Source organism: Arvicanthis niloticus, chromosome 9, assembly GCF_011762505.2.
Source record: "Arvicanthis niloticus isolate mArvNil1 chromosome 9, mArvNil1.pat.X, whole genome shotgun sequence".
In the NCBI taxonomy this organism is placed as follows: Eukaryota; Metazoa; Chordata; class Mammalia; order Rodentia; family Muridae; genus Arvicanthis; species Arvicanthis niloticus.
In genome coordinates, this window is record NC_047666.1 from 12,462,058 (window position 1) to 12,490,050 (window position 27,993).

Genomic DNA, 27,993 nt, shown 5'->3' on the forward strand with positions numbered 1-27,993 from the left:
TTGGGAGGCAGAGGCAGGATCAAGAGTTCAAGATCAGCTTTGGCCACCTAGTAAGTACAAGACTGGCCTAAGCTATGTGAAACTTTGTCTTAATTCTCTTCCCCAAAAGAAATTAATATAGCTATTCTATTCTAGCAATGGTGCCATTGAAAACATTATTGATATACAGCTTTCTCTCAAAGACAGTGAACAATAATACATAGTCTCCTGTTCATATTTAAGGAAGTTGACAGATATTTTTGACTCTAAAAGGGCCAGTTTGAACTTATATACCCAACCCCCATGGCATCATAGGCCCCAAGTCAGACCTGGACAGTACATCTTTGAATCCGTTTTGGGTCATCGACCTTAATTATTTTAGAACATAGCTATCCAGTCTTTCTTCTGAAGGAGCCATGTCTCAGCCATAGCTGGAATCTGGATTGATGGCTCAGTGTGCTTGCACCCTGTGACACAGGATGGACTGGACCTCCGTGAGTAGACGCAGACCCTGCTATGCCATCCCTTTCTTCCTCAGAACACGGAAGCTGTCACAAGGCATCAGACCATTGTGTGCAGTTTATACAAGCAGCCTCTGTGTCACCTGCAGAGATAACAGTGCTGGGTCCTGTGGCAGCAAAGAGTGGGTAATCTACTAAATAGTGTGCCCTACTCCTTGAGTCATCCAGTCATGGATCCTTAAAGCCCCTCTGTCTAGTGCTGTGTTCTGTCCTGCTGGCCTTGCTCCTGCTCATGGTTACCAGGGAACTACAGTGTTAGTCTCAGGAGCTCTCTCCTGGCATATTGACATGCCAAACTTGCTAATTTTGCTGGGTGGAAATCCTGACTAATGGTGACTTTGCTCCTGTCAAGTTGCTGGACTACCCACTGACCATGGTACAGTTTTAGTTTCCTGCCTGGTAAGTACTCAACCACTATATGGTTTTGAGTCAATGTAATTTTTTCAGCTTTTTTGAGACGTGATCTTACTATGTAGCCTTGGCTGTCCTGGAGCTCACTCTGTAGACCAGGATGGCCTTGAACTCACAAAGACCCACCTGCCCCCACCTCCTGAATGCTGGGATTAAAGGCATTCCCATCACACCTAGCCCTGTCAATTTGATTTTTTATTCTGTAAGACATACAAGTTTGCTTTTGCTAACATGATAAATTATCACAGCTCCCATCCCTCAAAGGAACTCATGGTTCTTTTTCTGCCATTTCTACAAGCTAGAAGCTGGGGTGGGGTGAGCCGAGTTCCCTGCTCAGACCCTCACAAGTTCAGGGTCACAGTGTGGGGCAGCCGGGACTTGGTATGAAGGCTCTGAGTTGATTCCAGCTTCTCAGTCTTTCAGGTTGTTGCTTGCAGGACCATAGGCTCCGTTTTCTTAACATGTATCCCTCCCTTCTTCTTCAAGCTCACAATGGCATCTTGATCCTTCTCAGGCTTCAGATTCTGTCTTCTACTTCCAACAGAAGATCTGTGCTTGCTCTATAACATGTAATTAGATAGGCTCACCCCAAAAATCCAGATATCTCCTCATCTTAAAGTCAGCTGCCAGCAACCTTCATTATATCTGTAAGTCCCTTTGCTATATAAGGTACGTATTTAGGGACAAAACACCAAGAGGAGAAGGTCATGAGCAAAACCCTGTCTATATTGGGAATATATTTGGCACCTGGTATGTCTGGAGTGTTCGTGCAGGATGGGTAGAACCCCCACCTTCCCTGCTTGTCAAGTGGAGGCCTTACCTGTCCCTTTGTTTGGCCCTCTTAGTTGGTGGCATCTTGGTGTTTATAGGTGGGAAGTGAGGGTCTCGTGTCCTTCTGGAGGCTTCAGCTCTGCAGAGAAGGGATTAAGAGATCTCCCAGTCTCTGCACCCATACCCATCCCTTCTGTTTGCCACCTTCCCAGGCAGTTCCTTCTTCACAGTTCTTTCTTTCTTCCTTTCTCTCTCTCTCTCTCTCTCTCTCTCTCTCTCTCTCTCTCTCTCTCTCTCTCTCTCTCTCTCTCTCTCTCTCTGTCGTGTGTGTGTGTGTGTGTGTGTGTGTGTGTGTGTGTGTGTGTGTGTGTGTGTGATGTAGCTCAATGGAAGCAGCAGCTAAGTAGTCACAGAATAGGTAGGATGACGATTTGCTCCACACCCTGTGGAGGTGATTTCATTGCATCCTTTTAAAATTATAAAGTGGTTTATTCACATGGCAAAATAAGATTGAAACTATACACTGAAAATTACTTGCAAGGGCTGAGGGTGTGGTTCATTTGCAGAGCATTTGCTTAGCATGTGTGAGGCCCTGTGTTTAGTTCCAACACCACCAAAGGAAAACAGGGAGGGAAGAGGGAGGGAGGGAAGGAGGGAGGGAGGGAGGGAGGGAGGGAGGGAAGGAGTGAAGGAGAAGCAGAAGAGAGGAGAGGAAAGAAAAAAGTAAACCTGTGGAGTGGGGGTACAGCCTTGGTGAAAGAATGCACACTTAGTATGTGTGATGCCTTTGATTCAATCACTGGCCAACCCTCCCTCAAAATAATGAGCCTTTCTCTCCCCCAGTCCAACCACTGCCTACTTAGGGTTACCACTATAAAAAGTTACCTGTGTTTTCTTCTAGAAACACTGTACAATTAATTGCATGTATGTGGGTGGTTTTGTCCTAAGTCCAGTGCTCTTATGAAAATCAGGCATCTCTCCAGAGCTTGTGGAGACCAGTTATCCACATCCTTCGAGGCCACCTTAGAAGTGATTGAGGAAGTGGGGGCAGGTTTCTCTTCAGATACATATTGGGGGTTATGGTTCTTCAAAGGCATCTTAGCATGAATCCCTTTCTACCCCTGGCCTGATGACTAACATGTTAGGATGGGCTGCAAGCACACAACTTAGTTGGCTGAGATTGTGATAGCAAAGCCAACAGATTTGATTGGCTCAACCTGAAGGATCCTGTGACACCTGGATAGGGCCTAGTGATCAATTATTCTGGAGGCGTCAGCATCGTGTGTGTGTGTGTGTGTGTGTGTGTGTGTGTGTGTAAAGGGTCAGATTTGGAAATATTTTGAGCTCAGAGACCTGTTTACTCTATTATAGCTTCTCAGCTGAGCCATGGTAGCATGAAAGCAGCATAGACAATACCTAAATAAGTGGATAGGCAGTATTCTAATAAATCTTTATTCATAAAAGCAGGTGGCAGGCCTTGGCTCATGGTCCATGGGTTATTGTAGCTCTTGAATCTATTCTAGCAAACAACAGAGACTTGACTAACTTAAGAATAACTCACAAGTGGGAAGAAAAGAAAGTTCTGAAGGGGGAGCCGAGAGCACCTCAGAAAGTACCTCATATAGCACCCCCAAGGCCCTCCCACTGAAGTTTAGGGACTCTAGCCACTGCTAGTTACCCCCTCTCTGTGACTGTACCATGCTGTCTTTGGACCTTCTTGGTTCCAAATTTCACTCTCCTATGATCTAGATTTGACTGGACACTAGTACTTAGTACTTCTTTAATAGTACTTAGTGTTATGATCTAGAGATTGGTTAGTATAAACAGGACTGCCACAGGTCTGTCCCTCTCTGTATAGAATGAAAGAAGTGGGACATCTCTACAGAGCTCTTACCATGAGTGTTTACAGAGTCTTTACAGAGTGTTTACAGTGTGCAGTCTGTCCAGGCCCTAGCACTGTGTGCAGCCTTCAGGAGGAAGGACACACAGTCAGGGCATTTCCCATCTCACGGAGGTGCGGGTGCTAGTACCCCCATCTCATTTGCTGTCCCTGGCTGAAGTGGGTGGCCTTTGCCTCTTGACCCCTTCTCTAAGGTTGAAGTCTCATTCCTTTCATGTAGTATGTATGCACATCTCCCTCCACACACATTCGTCCCTGCCTTTCCTTTCTCACCAAGGCCTTTCCTGTATCCTTCCATGCATTTACGCTTTCAAGTGTAGGACCTCAAGAACAGCTCCCAGCTTTTTTTATACGATAGCCCAGGGGGAGCCAGCTTCTCAGGGATCCCTCTCATGTGGCCAGGAGAGTCCATTCTTCTATTCTCACTAGAAACTTCTACTTCCTCCCCTGTAAAACTTAAGGCTCAGTCAGTCAGAAAGTCAGGCCCTTTCCTCACTGGTACCCACCAGAGGATAACTTCTGAAGGCTTCTTAGAGGTTTGCTTTTAACATGTGATGGTGGGAGTGATACCAAAGACATAGCAAGGGAAACTCGGGAGAGGGGTGAGCAACGAGAGTAAATTGGGTATGCACTAATGCCCTTGTGCCCATGAGGACTGTGTCCACACTTCCATTGTACCATGCGGCCTTGCTTTGTCTCACCCATTTGTCTCCGTTCTCTACTAAGGGCATCTAACCTATCTTATCTAACCTGTTGTTCTAGTTGGCTTTGTCAACTTGACACTGTTTAAGTGTTATCTGAGAGAGGAATTGCCTAGACCAGACAGGCCTGTGGGCTTGTTAGTAGGGGCTATAGTGATGGGGGTTAACTGTTGAAGGACAGCTCAGCCCAGTGTGGCAGCACACCTTTTGGTCCTGGACTTGATAAGAAAGGTAGCTGAACATGAGCCTGGGAGGGAGCAAATCAGCCAGCAGCAGCCTTCCAGGTTTCTGCTTCAAGCTCCTGTCCTGACTTCCTTCGGTGACAAACTGTGAGTGTAAGGCAAACAAACCCTCCCCTCCCCTAAGTGGCTTTGATCAGAAAGGGACTGAACTAAAAACACCTGTCCTGCTCTGCATATGCCTCTCCACCTGCACTTTTACAGTAGGATTTTCTCAATGGAACACATGTATAAATGAATGAATGGACCAGCCAATCAATCAGTCAGCAAGAACATTTCATAGGGCAGTACAGATCTCGAAGAGCGCTGATTATGGGTGATAGGATAAAGCCTTGAGATTCCAGCTTTACTATCAAGAAGACATTCAGCAAGGACAAACAGGAGCTTCCTTCTCAGTGATGCTGGAGATGAAACTCAGCTTTAAAATCAGGGAACTTGACAGGCAGACTTGTTGAGAAGGAAGTGGAAGCTGCCAGTAAGGAAATGGAACCAGGACTGAGCTAGTCCCAGGACAGAGGAGAGGGCTGGATTTCCATTCATGTGCACCATTTGTAGAGGTAGATTAGGTCTGTTCATACTTCCTTAGCCACAGAACAGCTTGCTTCTGCCTGTAAACATCCTGTCCTTGAGGAATGGGCTTATCTCTGGAGGTTTTACACTCCTACACCAGCATCCGAGCCACCTCAGTGTCCTGGCCCTGGTTCAGTGATAAGGATGGGCTGCCATGGGCTAGGAGAACACATGGGAGACTGGGAGGATGGGCAAACCCACAGGCAGCACCGTCTTCTAAGGACACTTTTAAAGGCCCAGGAACCTGTGGGGTTTTTCACTCTCTCATCTAATTTATTTTCAGAGACTTCATGATGATCTCATCCTAACTGACTTTACAAGCACCCTGGTTTTGAGGTTTTGAGCCTAAGATTGTTTGGGGGCACTAAGGGGTTGGAGAAGAACATATACCAGTCAATCATTCATTTTTAATTTTAATATATATTTAAGTATACACACACACACACACACACACACACACACACACACACGTGAGTATGTATTCCAGAATGGTCTAGAACTCTCTATGTAACTGAGGATAGTCTTGAACTTCTTTTCCTCCTGCCTCCACCCCCTGGTTGCTGGGTTCACAAGTAAACAGTACCATGCCCAATTTATTCTGTGTTGCAATGAAGGAACTCATGCATGCTAAGTAAGTGCTCTACCAACCAAGCTGCATCCCTAGTCCTTAATTTTGTTTGGAGACAAGGTTTTGGTGTATAGCCTAGGATTTCCTCAAGCTCATGATCCTTCTGCCCCTGCATTGTGACCGCTAGGACTTATAGGCAATTGCTACCATGCCCACTACTGTACCCTCAACTAGCTCATGCCTTCCAAGGGGTAACAGGTTAAAGGTTGAAGCCCTGGAAGTCCTGAGAAGAATTAAAAGGCTGTAATGGCTTCCTTTTTAGTGCTATGGATACTGATGCCATCTTTCCCCCAAAAGGAAAACTCATTCTGCTTTAGCTCCTCTACAACCATTGATTTCCCTGTGCCTGGGTTTCCTCAAAGCCCACAGTGGGCATCCTCACCTTCAATCCTCAGAAGGCGGAGGAAGGCAGATCTCTGTGAGTTTGAAGCCAGCCTAATCTACAAAATGAGGTCTTGTGTCAAAGGAAGGAAGGAGGGAGGGAGGGAGGGAGGGAGGGAGGGAGGGAGAGAAAGAGAAAGAGAAAGAGAAAGAGAAAGAGAAAGAGAAAGAGAAAGAGAAAGAGAAAGAGAAAGAGTGAGAGAGAGAGAGGAAGAAAGGGGAAGCGAGGCAAAGAAAAAGGAAAGAACAAACCAGGTCCCATCACCAAGATAGACATGATTGCGTAATAGTGGCCTCCCATACAGTCTAGAGCTACTTGGTATCAGGTTGGGGACAGTGCTCAAAAGGCAGACCTACTGACCACACCAAACACTGCCACCTGAACTGTCACTGGACTATGCTCTGTTGGTCTGACAAGAGAAGGCCTAAGGAGTGAACCAAGAGGTCGGGAGACAGGAAACTTTTTATGGTTGTTTCTTTTTAAAGGTATTATTATAAGTATATTTGTGTGTGTGAGTGTGTGAGTGTGTGTGTGTGTTCATTATAGGCATATGCGGGTCCACAGAGGCCAGAAGAGGGTGTCAGATTCCCCAGAGATGAAGGGGTAAGCAGTTGTGAGTCTCCCAACATGGGTGCTGGGAGCCATCTTCTGGGCAGCAAGGGCCATCTTTTCAGCCTTCTTGCAGAAGCTTTTAGAAGCTGCATCAGTGTGGGTGGGTGGCTTCTGCTAGAGACTCTAAAGAACAAGGGATCTATAGCAAATGGTTCAGAGAATCAAGGTAGGCTGGGCAGTCCAGAGGGACCCCTGGGAGAGTCAAATAGGCATATGCATTTCCTAAATGCTAATCCTGTAGCCTGGGACAGAGGCTCTTGGTTGGCTGTGCAGTGAGAATGTGATTACTCAGATGTAAATGACGGTTTCCTGCTATCTACAAAGTGCATACAGATAATCCACTCCTGAGTACCCAGACCATAGCCTCATTTGTATGCATAGGAAACGGAGCATATGGGGGGGGGTGGAATTTGCTGGAAGCTTTGCTTGTGATGGATGGAGGTTGTCATCAATCCCTTTACCCAGGAGATACTTAAACATCTATAGGAAGCCATGAGAGAGACTGGAGCTTTCCATGTTCTGGTATGAGATGGTCTGTTTGTATACTGTTGATTGTGTGTAGATTAGGGAAAGCAAGGTATGGGGGTATAGAGAATGGAGAATGCCACCAACAGGCAGTTAAAGGAATCACAGGTAGGGACCCACGGATCGAACAGGCCTAGCCCCTAGTCTAAATATTCAATAAACAGATTAAGAAACGAGTCTAGAGGGCCTGCCTGGGTGGGAGGGAAACTCTTGTACACTCTCAGATCCTTTAGCATTTCTTAACTATGTGCATGCATGACCTACTTTTTAAAGACATCTTTTACATAATAACTAGCAGAGCCCTAGTGTGATGGCTGTCCTTGGGACTATGTGTATCTTAGGCTGGTTTCTGAGCTTGCTGGATTCAGTAGCTTTCCCCTTCGACTGGAGAATAATTTGTTTTCAAAACAAAAGTTCCTCCATTATTAATGAGTGCTGTGTCCCACTCTGGGGGCGAGGGGCATCAATCACTCTCCTCTTCTCTTTCAGCCCCAGTCTTTTGTAGCTGTGAGAGATGAAACAACTTTGCCTGGGAAGAACACCTCCCACCCCCATCCCCCCCCACCCTCCACCCCCCAACCCCCACCCCCGTTAGTGGACAATATTCAGGAAGAGCCTGCTAAAGCCAGAAAGCAGAGAGGCTTTGGCGGGGTGGACCGCTGACTCGGGAGAGGGGGCTGTATGAGTTTGAAAGGGCTCTGAAATGACTTTACTAGGGTTGCTTTTATTTTTAACTCCCTTTATCTGGGAAGGATGCCTGAGAAAGACTTACTCTTTGGTCCCTCAGACTAGCATAAGAGACCTTCTTGTCCACTGCATCTTATTTTAAGTAAGAATGCCTGGGATTTGTTTTAAGTAGATGTGGTCAGACTTGAGGACCTGAAAATGTCTGACAGGAGGGAGATGTTTGTCCACATCACGGATTCCTAGTAACAGGAAGTGCAGCACCACACAAGGCCTCTAGGGGAGGTACCAGGCAGACAGTGGAAACAGTGGTGCTTGCTGTCAGCGCGGTTCTGTGAGAAGGATTTGGGTTTGTTATTGTAAGTGGATCTGATATATACGAGCATCTCTGGCTATCTGGTCCTGGTCCTAGGGAAATGCAAGCATATGCAGAGTGGCTCAGAATATGAGATCCTGCAGGTTCTGGGCTATTGGCCTGCATGTGAAAGCTATCAGGCTCTTTGAGCATAGACTTTTTCCTTACTCACCAGTCCTCTCTCATTTCCAGGGTCAGGAGGGTACTAGAGAGGTGGCTCAGAAGTTAAGAGTGCTTGCTCCTCTTGCAGAGAACTAGAACTGGATTCCCAGCATTCCTGTTAGGTGGCTTACAACCTCCTATAATTGTAGCTTCAGAGGGATCTGGCGCCCTCTTCTGACTTCCATAGTCACTGCTCTCACATGCATAAACCTACACACAGACAATTCAAAAGTAAAACATTAGAAAAAAGTAAGAAAGTTCAGAAGGAGCCTTTGTTGTGCTGGGGAGCTCTTTCTTGGCTAGATCTAGGAATTGGCTTACCCTGGTGAAGACACTTCCCCCCAGGGCCAACGAAGCCTCAAGATGCTGTCAATACAGTTGTCCAGGTTATTCACAGCACCACCTAAAGACTGGGGAGGTGGGGCCGAAATCTGCATCAAACTCTGCTCACCACATCATGGCCCCGCTGATCTGCATCCATTTGAGGGCTTGACTTTTCCATTTTTTCAAAGACTTGGTAAGTAGCAGAGACCCACTAGGACACTCGTCTCAGGTTGATATTATATCAATCAGTCTGAAGCTGGACTCCTAAATTCAAGGACATGAGACTGTCCTCCCTTCCTTTCCCCTCCCCCCCTCCTCATCATACCTCCATCCTCTTTCTCTGTTTCTTGCTGTTTTTGAAGGTGTGTGTGTGTGTGTGTGTGTGTATTTTGAGTAAGCTTTTCCATGTTTGCATGGGTCATTAAATCTGTGGAATACCATTACTTTACATTTTTTCCCTTGTAATGGTTGGGGTTGCACATGTGTGTTGGTGCTTCTGAAGGTACATGCGCATGTATTTATATACAGAAAACAGCTTCAGATGTGGTTCCTCGGGCACATCTACTTTTTTTTTTTTCTTTTGAGACAAGGTCTCAATGGCCTGTGACTGGAGTAGGCTAAACTGGCTGGCGGTGTCCTAGGGACCCACCTGTCTCTGCCTCTCCACTGCTAGGATTACAAGTACACACTACACCATCTGGCTTTTTCTTCCTCTGTGGCATCTGTGGATCACACCCGGCTCCCCACGCTTGCACAGCAAGAGTTTCCCTGACTTCACTACCTCTTCAGCCTCAGATGCCAGAATCTTGTCTCTGTCTGGAAGCTCCAAGATTGCAGGGAGTCTTTGCCACTCCCCTAACCCCCACCTTATATAAGACGGCACAGATCGGCGCAGTGGGGGCCAGCGTTTGTGGGACAAATGAATGAATGTCCCTGAGGGTGTGGAGGACTCCAGCATGTATGTTAGCCCACACTCTTCTTTCTCTTGGCACACACCAAACAGATTAAGTTCTCTGTGCCTGCGATTGAGTAGAAGCAGGATTCTCGTGCTTGGTAGGAGTTGGACTCCTCTCCCTGCCTTTATTGAACAGGAAAGAGAGGTGCCTGGCCGTTGTGGAAACCCTGCCAGCTTCCCCCTGCTGTGATTCCCCCTGACGGCTGCGCCTCCTGGCCGCAAATAGTGAAGGATCAATGACTGGACACAAACTTGATCTTCTGAGCCCACAGCTGCAGCTGGCTCAGCATGCCAACCCCAGTTAGCACAGCCCTGCAGAAGCCGTCAGCTGCTGCCGGGCAAGGCAATGGCGTAACTGCTGGAGTGAACCTGCCTTCCTGCTTTTCTTGAGAAACAAAATCAAAACAAAACACGAGTTGGCTTTCAGGGAGAGGTCTTGGGTGTGCAGATGTGCGCGTGTGTGCACATGCCTTCTGTGGGTGGAGTTTGAGGAATCTGGAACCTGTTGTACGTGTAGGAGATGGGAGGCATCCATGCCAACCCCAGGCTTTTATGGGCTTTAAACAGTGCTGCTGAGAACCTAATGGAAGGTATATTTTCTTATCTTCCAGGTTTCCATTCTATTATGAATTAAAAATAGCGTTTGTAGCCTGGCTGCTGTCTCCCTATACAAAAGGATCCAGCCTCCTGTACAGGAAGTTTGTTCATCCCACACTGTCTTCAAAAGAAAAGGTAATTGATGCTACTTCTAGCAAGGGAAAAATCCAGGTCCTGTGTAGAAAGGGTTGTTTTGTTGCAAGAGACCCCTTGTGGTTCTTCTTTACTTCAACAGGTAAGTTGTTTCCTTTAATAGTGGTGTGTGTGTGTGTGTGTGTGTTTCTGTAGTGAGACTTCTGCAATTTAGTTTCTCTAAAAAAAACACAGAAATAGGGCTGGAGAGATGGCTCAGTGGTCAAGAGGTCCTGCATTCAATTCCCAACAACAACATCCAATTCCCTCTTCTGGTGTGTTTGAAAACAGCTACAGTGTACTCATACATTAAACAAACACGGAAATATTACCAGAATGTGTTTTTGTTTTAGTACCAGGTGTGGGATATGGGGCTGCTTCAGATTGCAGCACCTGACTATGATTTGGCTCGTGCTCTAGCAGAGGTGTGGTTTTGTCAGCTGCAGATAGTTTCTTTGATTGTGTAATGCTTGCAAGTCTGGGAAGTTTTCAGAGGATATATAAATGCTAGGGCCCCAAGAGGTGGGGTTGATGGTTGGTGGTCATTCAGGGGGGGGGTTGTTGGATGTCTGTTAATAGTCATATTCAAAGAAGAACCAAAAGAAATTAGATTGGGATATTATGATAGGGGTGAAACTGGTGCAGTGGGGCAGGGGTGAGTGGGTTAAGGGTAGGGAAAAGAAAAAGCCACAAAGTAACAAAGATCAACTACAATCTCGTTTGCTACCTCCCCTCCCTCCCTCCCTTCCTCCCTTCTCCCCGCCTCTGTCTCTCTCTCATTTATTATATATGGGTACATGCATGCCATGGCACATGCAAAGATCAGAGGACAATTGCAGGGAGAACAATGGTTCCTTCCATGTGTATCTTGAGAACTGAACTCAGGTTCTAAGGCTTGACACATGCCTTTATCCATTGCTTAATCTTGTCAGTCTCTCTCTCTCTCTCTCTCTCTCTCTCTCTCATCTTATTCTGTAGCCCAGGCTGTCCCTGAATAGCCCAGGTTGGCTTCCAACTCATCTCAATCCTCCTGCCTCAGCCTCCCATGTGCTTGGGTTAAGGCTTGTCACCACTGCACTCAGCTCCAATGCCTTTTTAAAAACTCCCTGGGCATAGTGATATATGCCTTCAATTTCAGCACCCAGGAGGCAGAGGCAGGTGGATCTCTGTGAGTTCCAGTCCAGACAAGGCTAAACAGCGAGACCCTGTCTCTACATACCACCAGCATGATTCCTGTAAGCTTCTGTTTGTTTTCACACTTCGCTTTCATTCTTCTGATTGTATGTATGTATGGAGTGCAGAATGATGATTTCATTCATGCATATAACGTGTGCTGATTAAAAAACTATTAGCACACAGTACTTATGCATATTTATGAGGTGCAATGCGATATTTCAGCATTTGTACAATGTGTGCTGATCAAATCAGGGCAATTAGCAGGTCTTGCTCCTTATTATTTTGTCTTTGGAAACTTCCAAGTCCTCCCCGCTCCCCGTCCCTCTTCCTGTCCCTCTCTCCCCACCTCTGTGAGCTCCTGTCATCCTGCAGTGCTTGAGAACACTAGTGTTCATTTCTTCTGTCTGACTTCCTATGCCCCTGCTCCCTCTCCTCTTCAACTCTGGGTCTAGACTATTTGAACACCTACATAGGAAAGAAAACATGGTATTTTTACTTATTTCACAGTACCCAGTGAGCTCCATTTTGGTCCATTTTGCTTAGAAAGGTTATCATTCTTTCTTATTTTGAGTCAAATGAGTAATTTTCCATTATGCATATATACCATATTTCCGCATTCACCCACTGATGAGCATCTGGATTAATTCCATATCTTAGTATCATGAATAGTCCAGCAATATCTGATTGGTTCAAAATCTGCATAGTCTTCTCGATACACGCAGGAAAGAGCATCTGATAGAATTCAGTATCCCTCAGGCTGAGAGATGGCTCAGCAATTAAGAGCACTGCTTGCTCTTGCAGAGGACCCAGGATCTTCCCATCACTCGAGCAGTAGCTTACAGTCATCTGTAATTCCATCTCCAGGGAATCCTAGATCCTTTTCTGACCTCCGCAAGCACCACACAAATATACATACTGTTTATACATACATGCAGGCAAAACACTCAGACACATGAAAAGAAAATAAATAAATCTAAAATTTTTTTTTAAAAGAATCCACATTCATGGCAAAGTTCAAGGAATATACATCAACATGAAAAAACCATGTGTGACAACCTACTGACAACTAGAAGAAGCTTTCAGCATTGCCTTTATGTCTTGGATAAGACCAAACGTGTCTGCCTTCACTACTTATTCAACATAGTATTGGAAAGTCTCTCTATAGCAATCAGGCAAGATAAATAACAGTCACTCATACAAGTATCACTCCTGATTACATATGATCTGATTTTAAATGTGGAAAAAAAACTTAAGGACTCCACAAAAAGACTATTAAAACTGACAGATGAATTCCGTCGTCAGAAAATTAAAAGAAATGGTATAAAATCAGTAACATTGAGGCTGGAGAGATGGCTTCATCAGTAAAGTGTCTGCTGTGTGTGTGAGGGCCTGAGTTCTGACCCTGAACACCCACATGGACAAACAGGCTTGACACACCTTTAATCCCAGCACTCTGGAGGCAGAGGCAGGCAGATCTTTGAGTTCTAGGCCAGCCTGATCTATAGAGTGAGCTCCGGGACAGCCAGAACTGTCGGGGGTGGGGGTCGGGGGGAAGTGTATACTTTCATATGTTTAGATATAGTGGCTGGACAAAGTGGCTCACACCTATAATCCTATCTCTCAAGAAGCTAAAGCAAGAAGATTACAGGTTTGAGCCACAAAACAAGACCCCATCTCAAAAAAAATTATATAAAATTATATAAAAATGCTATTTGTCATTATTGATAAAAACTTCTTACAAACTGAAAAAAAGTGAAAAAGATTAATAATTTAACTCCCCAAAGATTAACAAACCTCCCATTCCAACACTCAGAAGGGGAAGCAGATGGATTTCCTAACACAAGTCAAAGGCCAACAAGAATGGTCTAAATACTGAGTCTTACGTCATCCAGGATCATTCAGGGCCTTGTCTCAAAAAATAATTTAACTATCAAAACAATCTTTTTTAAAAAAATCACATTTAGCCCCCGTCATTCTGCAGATATGATCTCTACAGGTACTGTTTACCACTTTACATAGACTCTTTTTTCAATAGTTGTCAAATTTAAGCTGGGAACAGTGGTACACACTCATGCAGACCTTTGTAAGAAAAAGAGAGGAGAGGCTGGTGAGATGACTCAGTGGTTAAGAGCACTGACTGCTCTTCCAGGGGTCCTGAGTTCAATTCCCAGCAACCACATGGTGGCTCACAACCATCTGTAATGGGATCCGATGCCCTCTTCTGGTGTGTTTGAAGACAAAGACAGTGTACTCACATACATGAAATAAATAAATAAATCTTTAAAAAAAGAAAAGAAAAAAAATGCAACTCAAAAAAAAAAAAAAAAAAAAAGAACAAGAGAGGAAAATTTACAGAGCTAAGGACTTCAAGACTAGTGCAGCCAGCATAAGATGAGTTGGTCTTGGGCTTAAGAGATGGCTCAGTGGTTAAGAGCACTGGCTGTCCTTCCAGAGGTCCTGAGTTCAATTCTCAGCAGCCACATGGTGCCTCGCAGCCATCTGTAGTGGGGTCTGATTCCTTCTTCTGGTGTGAGACAGAGCACTCAGATATATAAAATAAATAAAAGAAGAGCCCATCTCAGAGCAGATAAACAAAAACTTAACACAGAGGGCTGGTAAGGTGGCTCAGCTGGTGGAATGCTTGCCTAGCACGCGCAAAGCCCAGGGTTTAACATCCAGTACTGTTTAAAACCAGGCACGGTGGCACAATCCCAGCACTTAAGGTGGAGGCAGAAGTTCAAAGGTCATCCTGATCTGCATAGTGTCTTCTAGGCCAGCCTGAGTTACTTGAAATCCTGTCTCTAAGTAAATAAATGCATTCTTAATATAAATAAAATCTTCGAGTTCAAGAGGATGGCTCAGTGCTGTGCAGGCATGAGGACCCGAGTTCATATCCCCAGCAGCACGGAGACAGGCAAGCTGGAGAGAGGGGAGGGGTGGGAGACACAAACAGATGCCAGGAGCTCAGTGTCCGCTACTCTAGCCAAAGTGGTGAGCTCTGGGTTCAGTGAGAAATCTTGTCTCAAAAGCTAAGGTAGAAAGCCAGTTAAAACGTGCATATGTATATGCTAGCCACCAAACTTGATAATCTGAGATTGAGTCCCAGAACCCAGGTGGGAGAGAAAGAGAACCAACTCTTGCAGGTGGTATGCATGTTCCATGGCCTGTTCACTCCCCCATACACACACACACATGCCACTAAATAAGTGTAAATTTAAACTATTTATTTTAGTAGAGAGCAATAGAGAGAGAGACACCCAGTGTGTATGCGTGAGTGCATGCGTGAGTGCACACGCGCCCCACAGACACGTGCATACAGCACACACACTACATAAATGAATAGGAACGAACCTCCTAGCAGGAAGTTATTTGTATTTTGAGATCATAAACAATGCCTGTAATCAATATCTGCATGATCTAATAATGACCCATAGTGACAGGACTGTTTCCTTCTACTAAATATTGAGATTATTCCAATGCTCTTCTTATAATAAGTAATTCTGCACTGAGCGCTACCACACATGGGGTTCATTTCAGATCCTTCTTTTGTCTTAATGAATTGCCAAGAGTAGGATCACTGGGCTGAATGATTCTAACGTGTATAATTCATTAATTATATTATTTTTTTAACCTAATTGTGTAGTAGAATTCCTTATAACAAAATAGGTACCTGTTACATTTTGAATATGACCCCACACACAGTCTCTTGGGTTTGAAGAGCTCGCTGTGCTGTGTTGGGAGGTGGTGAAATCTTTAGGGCATGGGGCCTAAAGGGCAAATGTGGGTTGTGGAGCAGGAATTCAGTCCATATCTGCCTCTGGTCATAGTACACTGAGACCTCTGTTTCCTGGTTGTGCCATACAAGAAACAGCAGTCACATGTCCCTGCCACTGTGACTTTGAGCAGCTCCCACCACCTTATCTTGCCCACCATGGCGGACCATACCATATCATACCATCTCAAACCACCAAGTGGGGGGGACCCACTTTCCTGGAGTTTGTCAGGAGTCTCTCACAGCACTGAGAAACGAACAAACACAGAGTCCTGCAGTTAGCTCCCACTGATACACTAGCATCTGCACTTTCTGAAGTTCAGTGCTTTGGACTTCCTTCCTGTATGGGAAGGCTATGGGGAAGAGAGTTGGGCAGCTGTGGCCAGCCCTGAACAGCCCCTTTGGAAGCAAGCCCACAGCCCCTCCCATTGCTCCTTCTCCCCAAATCCCTCTCTCCTTCTCCCCAAATGTTGTCTTTCTTGAAGCAGTATCCTGTCCATTGGAGGGAAAGTGGTGTCTCTTAAGACCTGCCAAGAATCACTTCTTAGTCTGCTGGATCATGGAGCTTGGGACCCCTTGGGGAGGCTGTGAAGAGGGATAGCAGCTGGGGCTTCCTGAGCCCCAACCCTGACCCTCATCCTCACCCCCGACCTCAAAGCAAAGGAAACTCACTATGGAGCAGAGCTTCAAACAAGACTGAGGCCACATATCTTACTGAAGTTAAGATGAACCACTGTGGCTACCATACACATGCTTTCTCAGAACAACGGAAGGTGCAAAACAAATAAACAGAATTCAGTAGAGTTGATCCAGAACCCAGCTAAATTGGCAATATTGCACTTGGCTTTGGCCAGGAGAGCTTGGTGCTGTTTTCCACCTTGCTTTTCCCTTGCTGTGTGACACTGGAAGACTTTATTTTATTTCGGCATCTGTTAAAATTGTGTCTCTTCTCCACCAAAATAATGCCTGTCTCTTTCTGTACCCGATTCCTCCTATCACTGCACACATGGGGCAGTATCTCAGGATAACAGAATGAGAGGACTGATTGCAAGGTTTCCATCACCCATCTTGAAGATGAAGATGATGAAGGCTCTCATGTGTGGTACAAGGTGCTCGCCTTGTTAACCCTGGTCATGTACCACAAGCAAAGCGCTATCATTACTGCCCGATTCTAGAAGAGAAAACTGTTAAGAGGCTCTGGAGAGATGCGTTGCTGGAATTTCCAACCCCATTAAGCCTGTATAAAACACATGCAATCCAGTTAATATAAATATAAGCTATAAACCTAGATTGGACAGATCTAACACTTTACTCACTTATTCCCCAGCTATAAAGACCCCTTGCTCCTTGTGGTTTCTCTTGGTCATGTGGTTCTGCTCATCATGGCTTCCTCTTCCTCCTCTTCCTCTGCCCTCTCTCCTTCCCCTCTCTACCTGCCCCCACTCTCAAAGACCTCTCTCTCATCTCACCTTTCCCCTCCACTACCCAATCATAGGCTCTAACCTTTATTGACCACTTAAAAGGGGAGAAGGTTCACAAGAGATAACCTGTAGAATTAACAGCAGGATACAAACAGCACCAGGACAACCCACAAGATGGCTCAGCAGTTAAGAGCACTGGCTGCTCTTCCAGAGGACCTGGGTTCTGTTTCTAGCACTCAGAGGTGGCTCACAACCATCTGTAACTGTAGTTCCAGGGAATCTGTTGCCCTCTTTGACACCCACAGGCACTGCACGCACATGCGGCACATACATACATGCAGGCAAAACCCTATTATGCATAAAATAAATCTTAAAAAAAAAATAGAACAAACCCAAACAAATAAACCCCCAAGTTTTGCCACCAATTAGCTGAGGTCTGAGTTTGAAGCTGTGTTTGTGGTATTCTGCCATGCTGGATGCTGCCTGTCTTGTGGAGCAGCTTCTCAGGGAAAGGCAGGGTTGTCTGCATCCCTAGAATTTAGAGGAACTTTAGAGATAACCCAGATCTTAGGTCAGTGAGTTATTGTGTGCTTACTTATTCAGAAGTCCCTTTTGCACTTGGCAGTATCTAACCCATCTTTCTCCACCCTCCTATCTACGAACATATATTTAAAATGTCTATGATGTTTCAGGCTAGTGAGTCAGCCATCAGGCAAGCTGCCAAACCCAGCACTTGGGAAGACAGGAGGAGAAGAGATGTATTTGAACTTGCCAGCTCAGTGTGCCTCTGCTTCTTCTCTGACAGGAAATTGATGACTGCCTGGTCCAAGCAAAAGATCGAAGTTATGACGCCCTTGTGCACTTTGGGAAGCGGGGACTGAATGTGGCGGCGACAGCAGCTGTGATGGCTGCCTCCAAGGTACAGTGCCTCGGGGTCCTGCTACCACAGCTGGTGAACATCCCAGTCCCACGAGCTGCCTCTGGCTGTCACCTGTGTAGGTTGCACAGGACAGGATAAAGGCCAACTGGCAACTCTCTATATTTATCTTTGAAAGTCCCTTTAAAGCTATGATGAGGAAAGATGGTGACCTTTGCCTCCAGAGATTCATCCTCTCCTTCATATATGTGCAAATGTACGTACACACATGCATGATACGTGTGATAGCAGGACTTTCCCAGAGCCTGTGAAACTCCTTGTGGATCATAGGTTAAAAATCTTCAGCCTAGGCTGGAGACATGGCTCAGCAGTGAGGAGCACATGCTGCTCCTGCAGAGGACTCATTTAGTCCCCACCACAGTCAGGTGGCTCACAACTTCCTGTATCTCCAGCTCCAAGAGGGGACTGGATGCCTTCTTTGGTCCTCAGTGTGTACCGGCACTCGTGGGCACAGATCCTCATACAGATGTGCACATAATTAAAAATAAGATTAATCTTGGGGGGGGGTGAGGGAAATGCTCTAATCTACCTGAAACTGAAGTGTAAGACAAGTAAATAGGGAAAGGGGGAGGGAGGGGACATCTTTGTCTGTTTCCCAGGGTGCACCAGTAGAACCATCTAAACCCAAAGTGGGCAGGTAGAAAACTATCAGGGTTTACAGATAGTACTGGATCCCAGGAACCTTCCATTTGTGACGCAAGCCTCTTGGGTTGGAATTTTTAAAGGAAAGAAAAGAGAACGAACAGTCTGCCAAGCCCTAAAGTCATCGAGCCAACCCTGTACCACAAAGTGACAGAATCTGTCTCTTGGTCCCTCTCTCTCCTGCGTCTTCTCTGCCAAGGTCTGATGCTCGAGGCCACCACTTAGTCTTCCTGCAGTCAGAGTCCATGTGCTGTTTGTCAGGACTGGACACCCAGCTCCTCAGCCCCAAGGCATCAGTAGCTTCCAGAGGCTCACCCTCTTCCAGGTCGGCCTCAAGATGGGGGCCTCTGGAGCCTTGATGCCATCCTGGCTACTCATCCCCTTGCTCCACTACCAAGAAAGTCCACGAGCCCAAGACTCCTCTAGCAAGGCGTCTCACTCACCTCAGCTGAAAACCGGAGGATGCTCCAGATGGTCTGGAGCTTGCCTCAGGAAATAGTTTCTTGTCAGTTCCTTTAGGCTTATGTGGGAAAGGCCTTTTGCTTTCTGTCTACTGCTTTTAAATGAGAAAATGTCTCTGCTTTGTGGGAGCCTTGCTTTCCCTTACTAAATATAAATGTCTAGGAAGAGAGAATACATCTTCTCCTCCAAAAATAATGCCCTGATTTTTTTTGAAACAATATGTGCTTAAAAATAATAATAATAAAACCCCAAAATCCAGTCAGGCCCAAGTCTGCAGCATGGTTTTCATAGCAACCATGGACAGCACCCAGCAATATCAGAGGCTGATTCACCGGTGGGTCCAAATCTGGCTTTCATGCTTGAACCACCTTGGAGACTTTTGAGTTTTGGATTTTAGTACTGCTGAGTCAGAACCTCAGGCAGCAGAGCGGGCCTGTGAGTCTCTATTCTTAATACGTTCCCCAGATGATTTTAAATGTGCACCTTTGGGTAGGTCACTGCCTGAAGTCCCATCCAGAGTAGAAAACGTGGGTGAGGTTAAAACAGCTTATTCCTGTATTTTTCCTATGATGCAAACATAACATGTTTAGAACATTTAACCTTGAAGAGGAGAAGAGTTGTGTGTGTGTATGTTTGTGTAAGTGTGTGTGTTTGTGGTGTGTGCGTGTGTGTTTGTGTAGAGGTGTGTACAATATGTGTGTGTGTTTGTGTGTGTTTGTGTAAATATGTGTGTGTATTTGTGGTGTGTGCCTGTGTGTTTGTGTAGAGGTGTGTACAACATGAGTTTGTGCCACAGTGGGACTGCCAATTCTTCTGCCAGCTTCTGTGACCAAGGAGCCAGTGCCCCCTCCCTCTAGAGTTCTTTTGTCCATCTTTCCATGGCTCCCTGGATGCTACAGAGCTATCAATGGGAGAGTGAAAGGTATTTCAACCACATTATGGCTTAGTGGTTAAGAGCATCTCTTCCAGAGGACCCAGATTCAGTCCCCAGTACACATAAAACAGCTTATAAATGTCTATTACTCCAGTCTCAAGGGATACAGCACCCTCTTCTGGCCTCAGGGGTCCTGCACACTCATGGTACACAGACATACGTGTAGGCAAATCATCCATACAAATAAAAATTTTAAAATAAAAATAATACTGAACTGTGAGCATCTTCCCTAAAAAATTAATACCCGTGGAGGATGTTTTTGTCTCCATAAAGTATGAAAGTCTGTACAAGCTCAGCCAGTGAGATGGCTCAGTGGGTCCAGGCTTCTGCTGCTGAGCTCAGTTTGATCCCAGAACACACACAGTAAAAAGAAAGAACCAACGGTTGAAAGTTGCCCTCTCAGGCTGGAGAGGTGGCTCCGTAGTTAAGAGCACTTGCACTTGACTGCTCTTCTAGAGGTCCTGAGTTCAATACCCAGCAAACATGTAGGAGCTCACGGCCATCTCTAATGGGCTCTCATCTTCTCTTCTAGTGTGCATGAAGACAGAGCACTCATACACATAAAACACATGAATAAATAAATTTTTACAAAGTTGACCTCTGACCTCTGCATGAGCATGTACATTTCCTCACGCATGCGCGCACGCGCACACACACACACACACACACACACACACACAAACATGAAAACACACATAGATACATACAAAATAAAGAAATTTTAAAAAGTCTTGTAATGGCTCCGGTCCTCCTGTCATTGTCCAGTGAGATATGAGGGCCATACCCATCCCGATGTCTTTTTCCTGGAGAGGGGATACTTTTGACATCAACCCTATGTTCAGAGCACTGGCTGGCTGCTCTTCCAGAGGACCCAGGTTCACTTCCCAGCACCCATGTAGCATCTCACAACCATTTATAACTCCCAGGAGATCTGACGTCTTCCTCTGGCTCTGCAGGCATGACACAGGCATGGTACACAGTCATATATTCAGACACTCATAAATATAAATTAAAAATAAATAAAATCTCAAGATATATTTAAGTAACCCAAGCTGCTTCGTTTTGCAGTGGTTTTACTTGTATTACTCATTAAAGATGATTGATGTGCCGCTGGTCTTTGTAGCACACAACTTTAATCCTAGCACTTGGGGTGCAGAAGTAGGTAGATCTCTGTGAGTCCAATCCTACCCTGGCCTACATAGCAAGCTCCAGAGACACATAGAGACCCTGTATTGAATAAAACGAACAGAAAACCTTAGATAATGTGAACTATACACCCTTCTTTATTCCTCTAACCCTATTTTGTCTAATATGATAGCCACTTGCCACATAGGACTGTTTCAATATACATTAATTGAAATTAAGAACCCTGGAGTTGAGTTCCTTAGTTGGCCATTGGCTGGCATCATGGAGGGGACTTCTACTGAGCAGCTGCCTCAAGCCCTCTGTGAATGTTGTTAGGTGTTCCTTGGTATTGTCTTCACCTGTAGCTGCTCCAGCTTTGATGGGACACTCCTCTCTTTCACCAAGTTCTTTGGAACTGTGTTTATGAGGCTCCTGGGGAAGCAGAGCTGGAAGCTCTTGCCTATAGCAGCACCCACGCAGCAGCTCCTGTTTCCTCATTCTCTCCTTTGTGCCAGCCCACTTTTCACACCATAAACTGCATCCACTCTCTTGTCTTGGCTGCTGTAAACTGACAACTTTGCCCGCAATTGGGATCAGTGGCCACAAGGGGGCAGTCAAGCTTTGGCAACAATCTGACCTTTTAAAAATAGGACTCAGTTGCTATTTCTAGGATGATAAAAAGATGTTCTATAGGTGGAATGCAAGAAGGGATGGAAAGGGATGGAGAGATGGCTCAGCCGTTAAAGGCTAGGCTCACAACCAAAAATATAATAAGGGATAGAGAGATAAAGATGAGGTAGGAAGGGAAAAGGAACAGCCACTTGCATAGTTACTGCAACAGACCATGTTAGAAAGGCAGATGAGGGGAAAGAAGGAAGGGATGCTGAAAGGTTAGGGCTTGAGAAAGAAGTGGAAAGTGGAAAGCATCAGAAATGATGGTAACTTATTACCTGGGTGCCCAAGAGTTCAGAAGTGTGAAAGAAGGCTGAAGAGATATCTCTGAAGAATACATGGAGTAGGCAGGGCTTCAAACTGAGACCATTATCCTGACAGCTCAGTGTTCGGAAGATCCTGAACCCCTGTTTCTCGGAGATGCTTGATTCAGATGATCCGGATGCTCTGATACAGAGGTCTGACTCACCAGGCAGTTTGCTTCTGCCTGTTATTTCTCATTAAGAACACTTCCCAAAAAGGTTAGGAAACAGACCTTTATCCCAGACATTGCTGTCCCCCACCACAAAATGCAAAAAGACAGGGAAGAAAGATATTGGAATATTGGGGCTAGTTTTCAGCACAAGCCACAAACTGTTTCTAGAAGGTTCTTACTATCCTAACATTCTTTTCTTTCACTCACTCTTCCAAAACCTTCAGTGGAGAACTGAGCTCTGTCCCCTACCCTTCACTTCTGGCACTTCAGCCCTCACTTTGCACAACTGTGAGCTCCTGTGAGAGGCTTCTGGTGAGACTCAGGCCAACCATGCTGTCCCTCCCAGAACGGTGCACGTTTTGTCAACTTGGTCATTTGTCCTCTTGTACAAATTTCTGTCTTGATGCCCTGGTCCGGTTGAGGTTCTTGGAAGCAGGAGCCACTTCACACTGACACGTGTTTGATCCTCTTCAGGACCTACACTTCACACTGACACGTGTTTGATCCTCTTCAGGACCTCGTGGGGCTTTGTCAGCTTCCCATCAGTGCTTGTTGTGTGTGAACAGAGAAATGCGTGGGCTGAGCAAGTGAGCGAGCGAACGAGGGAGGGAGGGAAATGGGGGCCATGTGGCTCTCTTCAGTATCTTGGTGGCCTGTGCCCATGGCTTTTTTTTTTGTCCCCTTTTTACCCTTTATCAGGTGGCTCGAATCTTTCATTTTGTCTCCTCCTTGGACCTCAGAGAAGGGCAGGTAACCCTGTTGAGAGGTGTGACTAACTCCAAACCGATCCAGTCAGGTAGAGAGGCCCCTCAGCCATCTCTGCCCACCAGCCTCTGGTCTGGATCAGAGGCAGGTGTCTTGCTGTCCCGACACCTGTGTGTGACGTGTGTGACTCCATGCCAGACACACAGGCTGGCTGCACCTTGTCATCATACCAGAGCCTTTTAGTGTGCTCGTCTGGCAGCATCTAACATGTGACTAACTCACTCAGTCCCCACCCCCTTTGTTTAATGCCTGGGGAATGAATTGAATTTGTACTGACACTCTCATGGTAGAGACCCTCATCTCTTCCTGTTTTGTTAATCCTGGTTTTTTTTTTGTTTTTTTTTTTTTTCCTAAATAAAGTAGGATATCCGTAGCATGCTGAGGTGGGGCTGCTGGGCCCTGCTGTGGAGCACAGACATCTGGGGAAGCTGTCATCCGGCTGGCTGTGATGTGAGGTGTAGCAGGAAGCACTAACTCTTCTTGAGTTACCCCTGGGAAATATGGCTATGCTGGGGGCTTTGTTGTCAATTGTCTGACTCACTAAAACCTTCGATTCCACCTTCACTGTCATCCACAGTGGGCACTGCATACCTGGGGAAGGGAGGGGAGGTAACTTTGCACTCCTTTCCCCTGTGTCTTGGTGGGGTCCCTCCAGAACCTGTACAGGGCCTTAAATTGTTCCATTTCTGGGATATCTATCTTACCTCTCAGTTCTATTTTAATTTTAGGTAAATATATATACCCATGGGCCATGGTGGTGCACGACTGTAATCCTGCCCTTGGAAGCGGGGGCAGGGAGATCAGAAACTCAAGGTCACCTTGACTATATATCGAGCAAGCGGCTAGCCTGGACTATACGAGTCTCTGTCTCCAAAGTCAAACATAGGAGCTAGAGAGATGGCTCAGTGGTTGAGAGCCAGGTTCAGTTACTAGCATCTATATAGTGGCTTACAAACATCTGTAACTCCAGTTCCAGGCGATCCAAAGCCTACTTCTGACCTCCACAGCCACCAGACATGTGTGTAGTACACACACATACATACATGCAGGCAAAACACTCATACATGTAAACTAAAATAGCTCAATATTACTGTTTACTATTGGTATTTTATTAATTAATATTAATAATTAATATTAAAGCAATACAAAACATAGACTTCCCGAATTGTTTTGGGTTTGGAGGCATTTGTCACTGTCACAGAAGTCCTGTATTCACAGAGGAGTCCTCAGGGTTATCTCTGGAGACTGCTGGGTATCACTGGAAATTCAGTTGTACTGCCTCCTGTGCAAAATGCAAAAGGACAAAGGAGGGTGAGGTCCCCCTAGCCCTACGACCCAGTAAAGCCTGTCACTTGAGGCATGCTCTCATTGAGCAAAGACAGTCTTGGGCATTGACAACAGATAGCTAGACCTCCTTAGCCATCAAACCGAGCGGTAATGCTTAGTGGTAGAAAAGTACTAAAACCTGCCCAACAAATGTGCCTTTCTTAGGCTGGGATAGGACTGGGTAGAATGCTCGCTTGCCCAGCACCCACAAAACCTTGGGTTCAAATCCCTAGCACCACATAAATTGAGTGTGGTCTTGCATACCTGAAATCCTCGTGGTTGGGAGGTAGAGGCAGGAAGATGAGAAGTTTGAGGTCTATCCTTGGCTACTTAGCAAGTTAGAATTTAGTTAGTCTTGGATATATAAACCGTGTCTAAAAAAAAAAATCAAAGTAACCAGGTACAGTGGCATATGCCTTTAATCCCAGCACTTGAGAAGCATAGGCAGGCAGACCTTTGAGTTCAAGACTAACCTGGTCTACATAGAGTTTCCTAGGTCAGCCTGAGGTACACAATGAAACCCCCTTTCCAAGTAATTTACATAATTTACACACCCACGTTCTCCAGGAGGAGCTCTCCTCTGGAATACTTTGTTTCATGGGTGTGCCACCTGTCACTATGCCCCAACTTGTAGACACATCACAAGCCGTGTTCAATAGACACCCCTCAGGTCCGGGCCCCTGGCTGATGTATGGGAGTGGAGTGGGGTAGCCTCCTGTAGCCACTTCACTCGGACAGCAACACGATGGATGTCCATATGCTCATTCTTTCTGCCTTGACACCTACTGTGTGTCAAGTAGAAAGGTGGGTGGATGCAAGCCTGCAATAGGAAAGGAAGCTGTAGGAGGGGAAGACCAGCAGACAATGCCCAGTGTTAAGTACAGTTGCATGGAAAACGGGACAGGATGGACGCCACTGAGAGCTTGTCTCAGAGTTTTCATTGTCTAGAAGTCATTTTCTCAAGTGCCACTAAGAAAGGAGACATTGCTAATGAAATGGGGACACAGTGCCTTTCACTAGAAAGTTTACCACCTCTTATTTAAGGCATTACTAGACTGATATATTTTTTTAAAAACACCTTTGTGCACAGAATTAAAAGGAGCACAGAACCTGGCGTGGTAGTGCATGCCTTTGATCCCAGCACTTGGGAGGCAGAGGTAAGTGGATTGCTGCCAACCTAGCTGTTTAAGGGCAACCTAGTCTACATATTGAGTTCTAGGACACTCAGAGCTCTGTAGAGGTAGATAGGTAAGTGGATAGATAGATAGATAGATAGATAGATAGATAGATAGATAGATCAGAAGCACAGGCTAAGGTCTTCTGACCTACACACACACAAATATACACGTCCCACTACACCTGCATGCAATCCATATGTGTACATATTCAAAATAAAAAGAATAGCCAGGTATTAATACCAGCACTCAGGAAACAGACACAAATAGACCTTTGTGAGTTCGAGTCCAGACTGGTAGTAAGTTCCAGGCCAGCCGGGGCTATATAGTGAGATCCTGGAGAGAAACGGAGGGAGGAGGGGAGCTGCAAAAGATTTTGAATGGTTGGCTCTCTGTGTCTTCCACTGTGGTCACAGAATATATTTTAGCCTGGCATTGTTTTTTGAGACAGGGTTTCTCTGTGTTGCCCTGGGTGTCCTAGAACTTGCCCTGTAGACCAGGAACTCAGAGATTCACCTGCTTCTGCCTCTCAAGTGCTGGAACTGAAGGCATGTGCAACCACTGCCGGGCTATTTCGCTTTTTCCAAAATACAAAGCCAGAATTATTTTCCCAAAGTAAGGAACCCAATGTGGCAGCCAGAAGATGTTCCAGAAGATGACAGCTCCCAGATATCAAGATGGGGATTCTCCCAAGCACAGCTCAAGTAGGGCTCTAGGAAGGCAAATAAGAATGAGATTGAATAGAGCCTGAGCCTGGCTGAGGGGTTTTCAAATGAGAGGCCTGTTGGTTTCAGACGTCTCCAGCTGTTCCGATTTGTTTCCAGGGCTCTTGTTTCCATGCTTCTGCAGTTCCCTCCAGCACAGGACTAGCTTGGTGCTGAGCCAACTTCATCTCCTCTTTCCTCACCCCTGACACTCAATCTTCCTGATGCTGGTGATATTGGAGCTACCCTGGCTGGGCTTCTCTGAGCGAAAGTGAGCCATTTGCCAAATGGGCATGTCCTGCCGGCTGCTGTTTTCCCTCAGGTCTATTGCAGAGCATTTACAAGATCTGGAAGATGCTGAGGGAGTTGGTCCCTGGCCGGTTATTTGGGCTTGGGGTCATGAACCCCACCCGCTCCTTTTGGCCACACACTATCTGTTCTTTCACTCATTTCAATGGCCAACTTAGATGTGGTGGGCAGCAGCGGCAGTCATCATTTAGTTGGCTTAAAAAATAAAATAAAAACTTAGGTTCTTAAAGACTTATTTTGTTTATTTATGTGTGTATGTGTGCACATGTGGTGTTTGTTTGGGGGGTGGGGTGCACATTTGTGTGGAAGTGTTGGATCCTCCTGGAGGTGGAGTTACAGGCAATGGTGAGGTTCCTGACATAAGTGCTGAGAACTGAACTCAGCTCCTCTGGGAGAGGAGCAAGCTCTCTTAGCCACGGAGCCATCTCTCCAGGCCTTCTGAAACACCTGCCTCTGGCTTGCTGTACACAGTGGCTATCCTAAGGACAGAAAACTTTACCTTTCTATAGATTAATGGTTCTAACTGTATATATTTGGTTATTTAAATCATTTCCTGTTTGTGATTTATGTTTGTTGTTGGCTTTGGGGGAATAAGGATCACTCTGTAGCCCAGGCTGGCCTAGAACTATGCTACTGGGAATAGCCTCAAACTTGTGACAGTTTTCCTGCCTCAGCTCTCAAATGCTGGGGTTCCAGATGTGAGCCACCATGCCCTTAGTGTCATTGTTGTTAGTTTCCTTGAGACATGGTTTTCGTATCTTCGGTAGGTTAAGAATCAGCCAGTTCCTCTTTTCAGTGTAGCATCTAACCTTATGCTAGCCCCTTTCTGCTTGCCCCTCCCTTGCCCACTCCTTTCGTTGTGGTTGTTTACGTTTTGTTGTTCTTATCATTGTCATACTTTTTTGAGATTATAATGTAATCTCCCTCCTTTCCCATTCTCCTTCCAACCTCTCCCATTAAATGTGTGGCCCCTTTTGAATTATTATTATTACTGTGTGTATAGACATTCCCAAATACATGAACACAACCTGCTTACTTATTTTTATGCCCTTGCCTGCTTTTGTTCCCTGTCACACTCAGACCTTCCATTTCAGCAAGTGCCTGTGCTTTGTTCATCCATGTGGATCATTCTTTTATTATTGGATGAAGTGAAAAGGCTTGCACCATCTGGAGTGGGGCTAGAGCAAGCCTTTTCACTTCATCCGCTCCGGATGGTGCAAGCCTCTGCCCGGTGCGTTCGGCCCCTGCTGGCTTTCCTGCTGCAGCTGCCGGATCCACTGGATCCGCCATGGGCTGATTTGCTGGTGTTGTCATGTCTGCCCTACCTTGTTATCCACAGTCCCTGGACAATTAGGCACCACTCTTCTCTTCACTGTGAAAATAAGATGCATCGTCACCTTGGTGTCCCATATCCTCTGGTTCCCACTGGGTCCCCCGTATTCAGAGCATACCCAAGTTCATTGCCTGGCAGCTGCTTGCTCCAAATCCCAACACTATTCTCATAACGCCAGTCTCTCACCAGCCTCCTATCCCACTCTCAGGTGCCCTTGCTCCAAACAAGTCTCTCCAAACTTCATGTACTGTTTGTTTGTTTGTTTGTTTGTTTTTAACCCCACTCAGTCTGCTTAGTGCATGGGTATAGGACCATCT

At 45.8% G+C, this 27,993-nt stretch overlaps 1 protein-coding gene across 4 annotated transcripts in view; it reads left to right on the forward strand.

Moving 5' to 3' along the window:
• Positions 1–27,993, forward strand: part of Reep1 (receptor accessory protein 1) — a 104,480-nt gene that overhangs the window by 59,448 nt on the left and 17,039 nt on the right. For 2 of the 4 annotated variants that reach the window (XM_076939907.1, XM_076939906.1), the window contains exons 4-6: positions 10,331–10,451; positions 17,623–17,736; positions 22,764–22,814. In XM_076939907.1, coding sequence (XP_076796022.1) covers positions 10,331–10,451; positions 17,623–17,736; positions 22,764–22,814 — 286 coding nt within the window. The remainder of the gene's footprint in view (positions 1–10,330; positions 10,452–17,622; positions 17,737–22,763; positions 22,815–27,993) is intronic. The other 2 variants (XM_034512340.2, XM_076939905.1) reach the window with 1 other exon arrangement.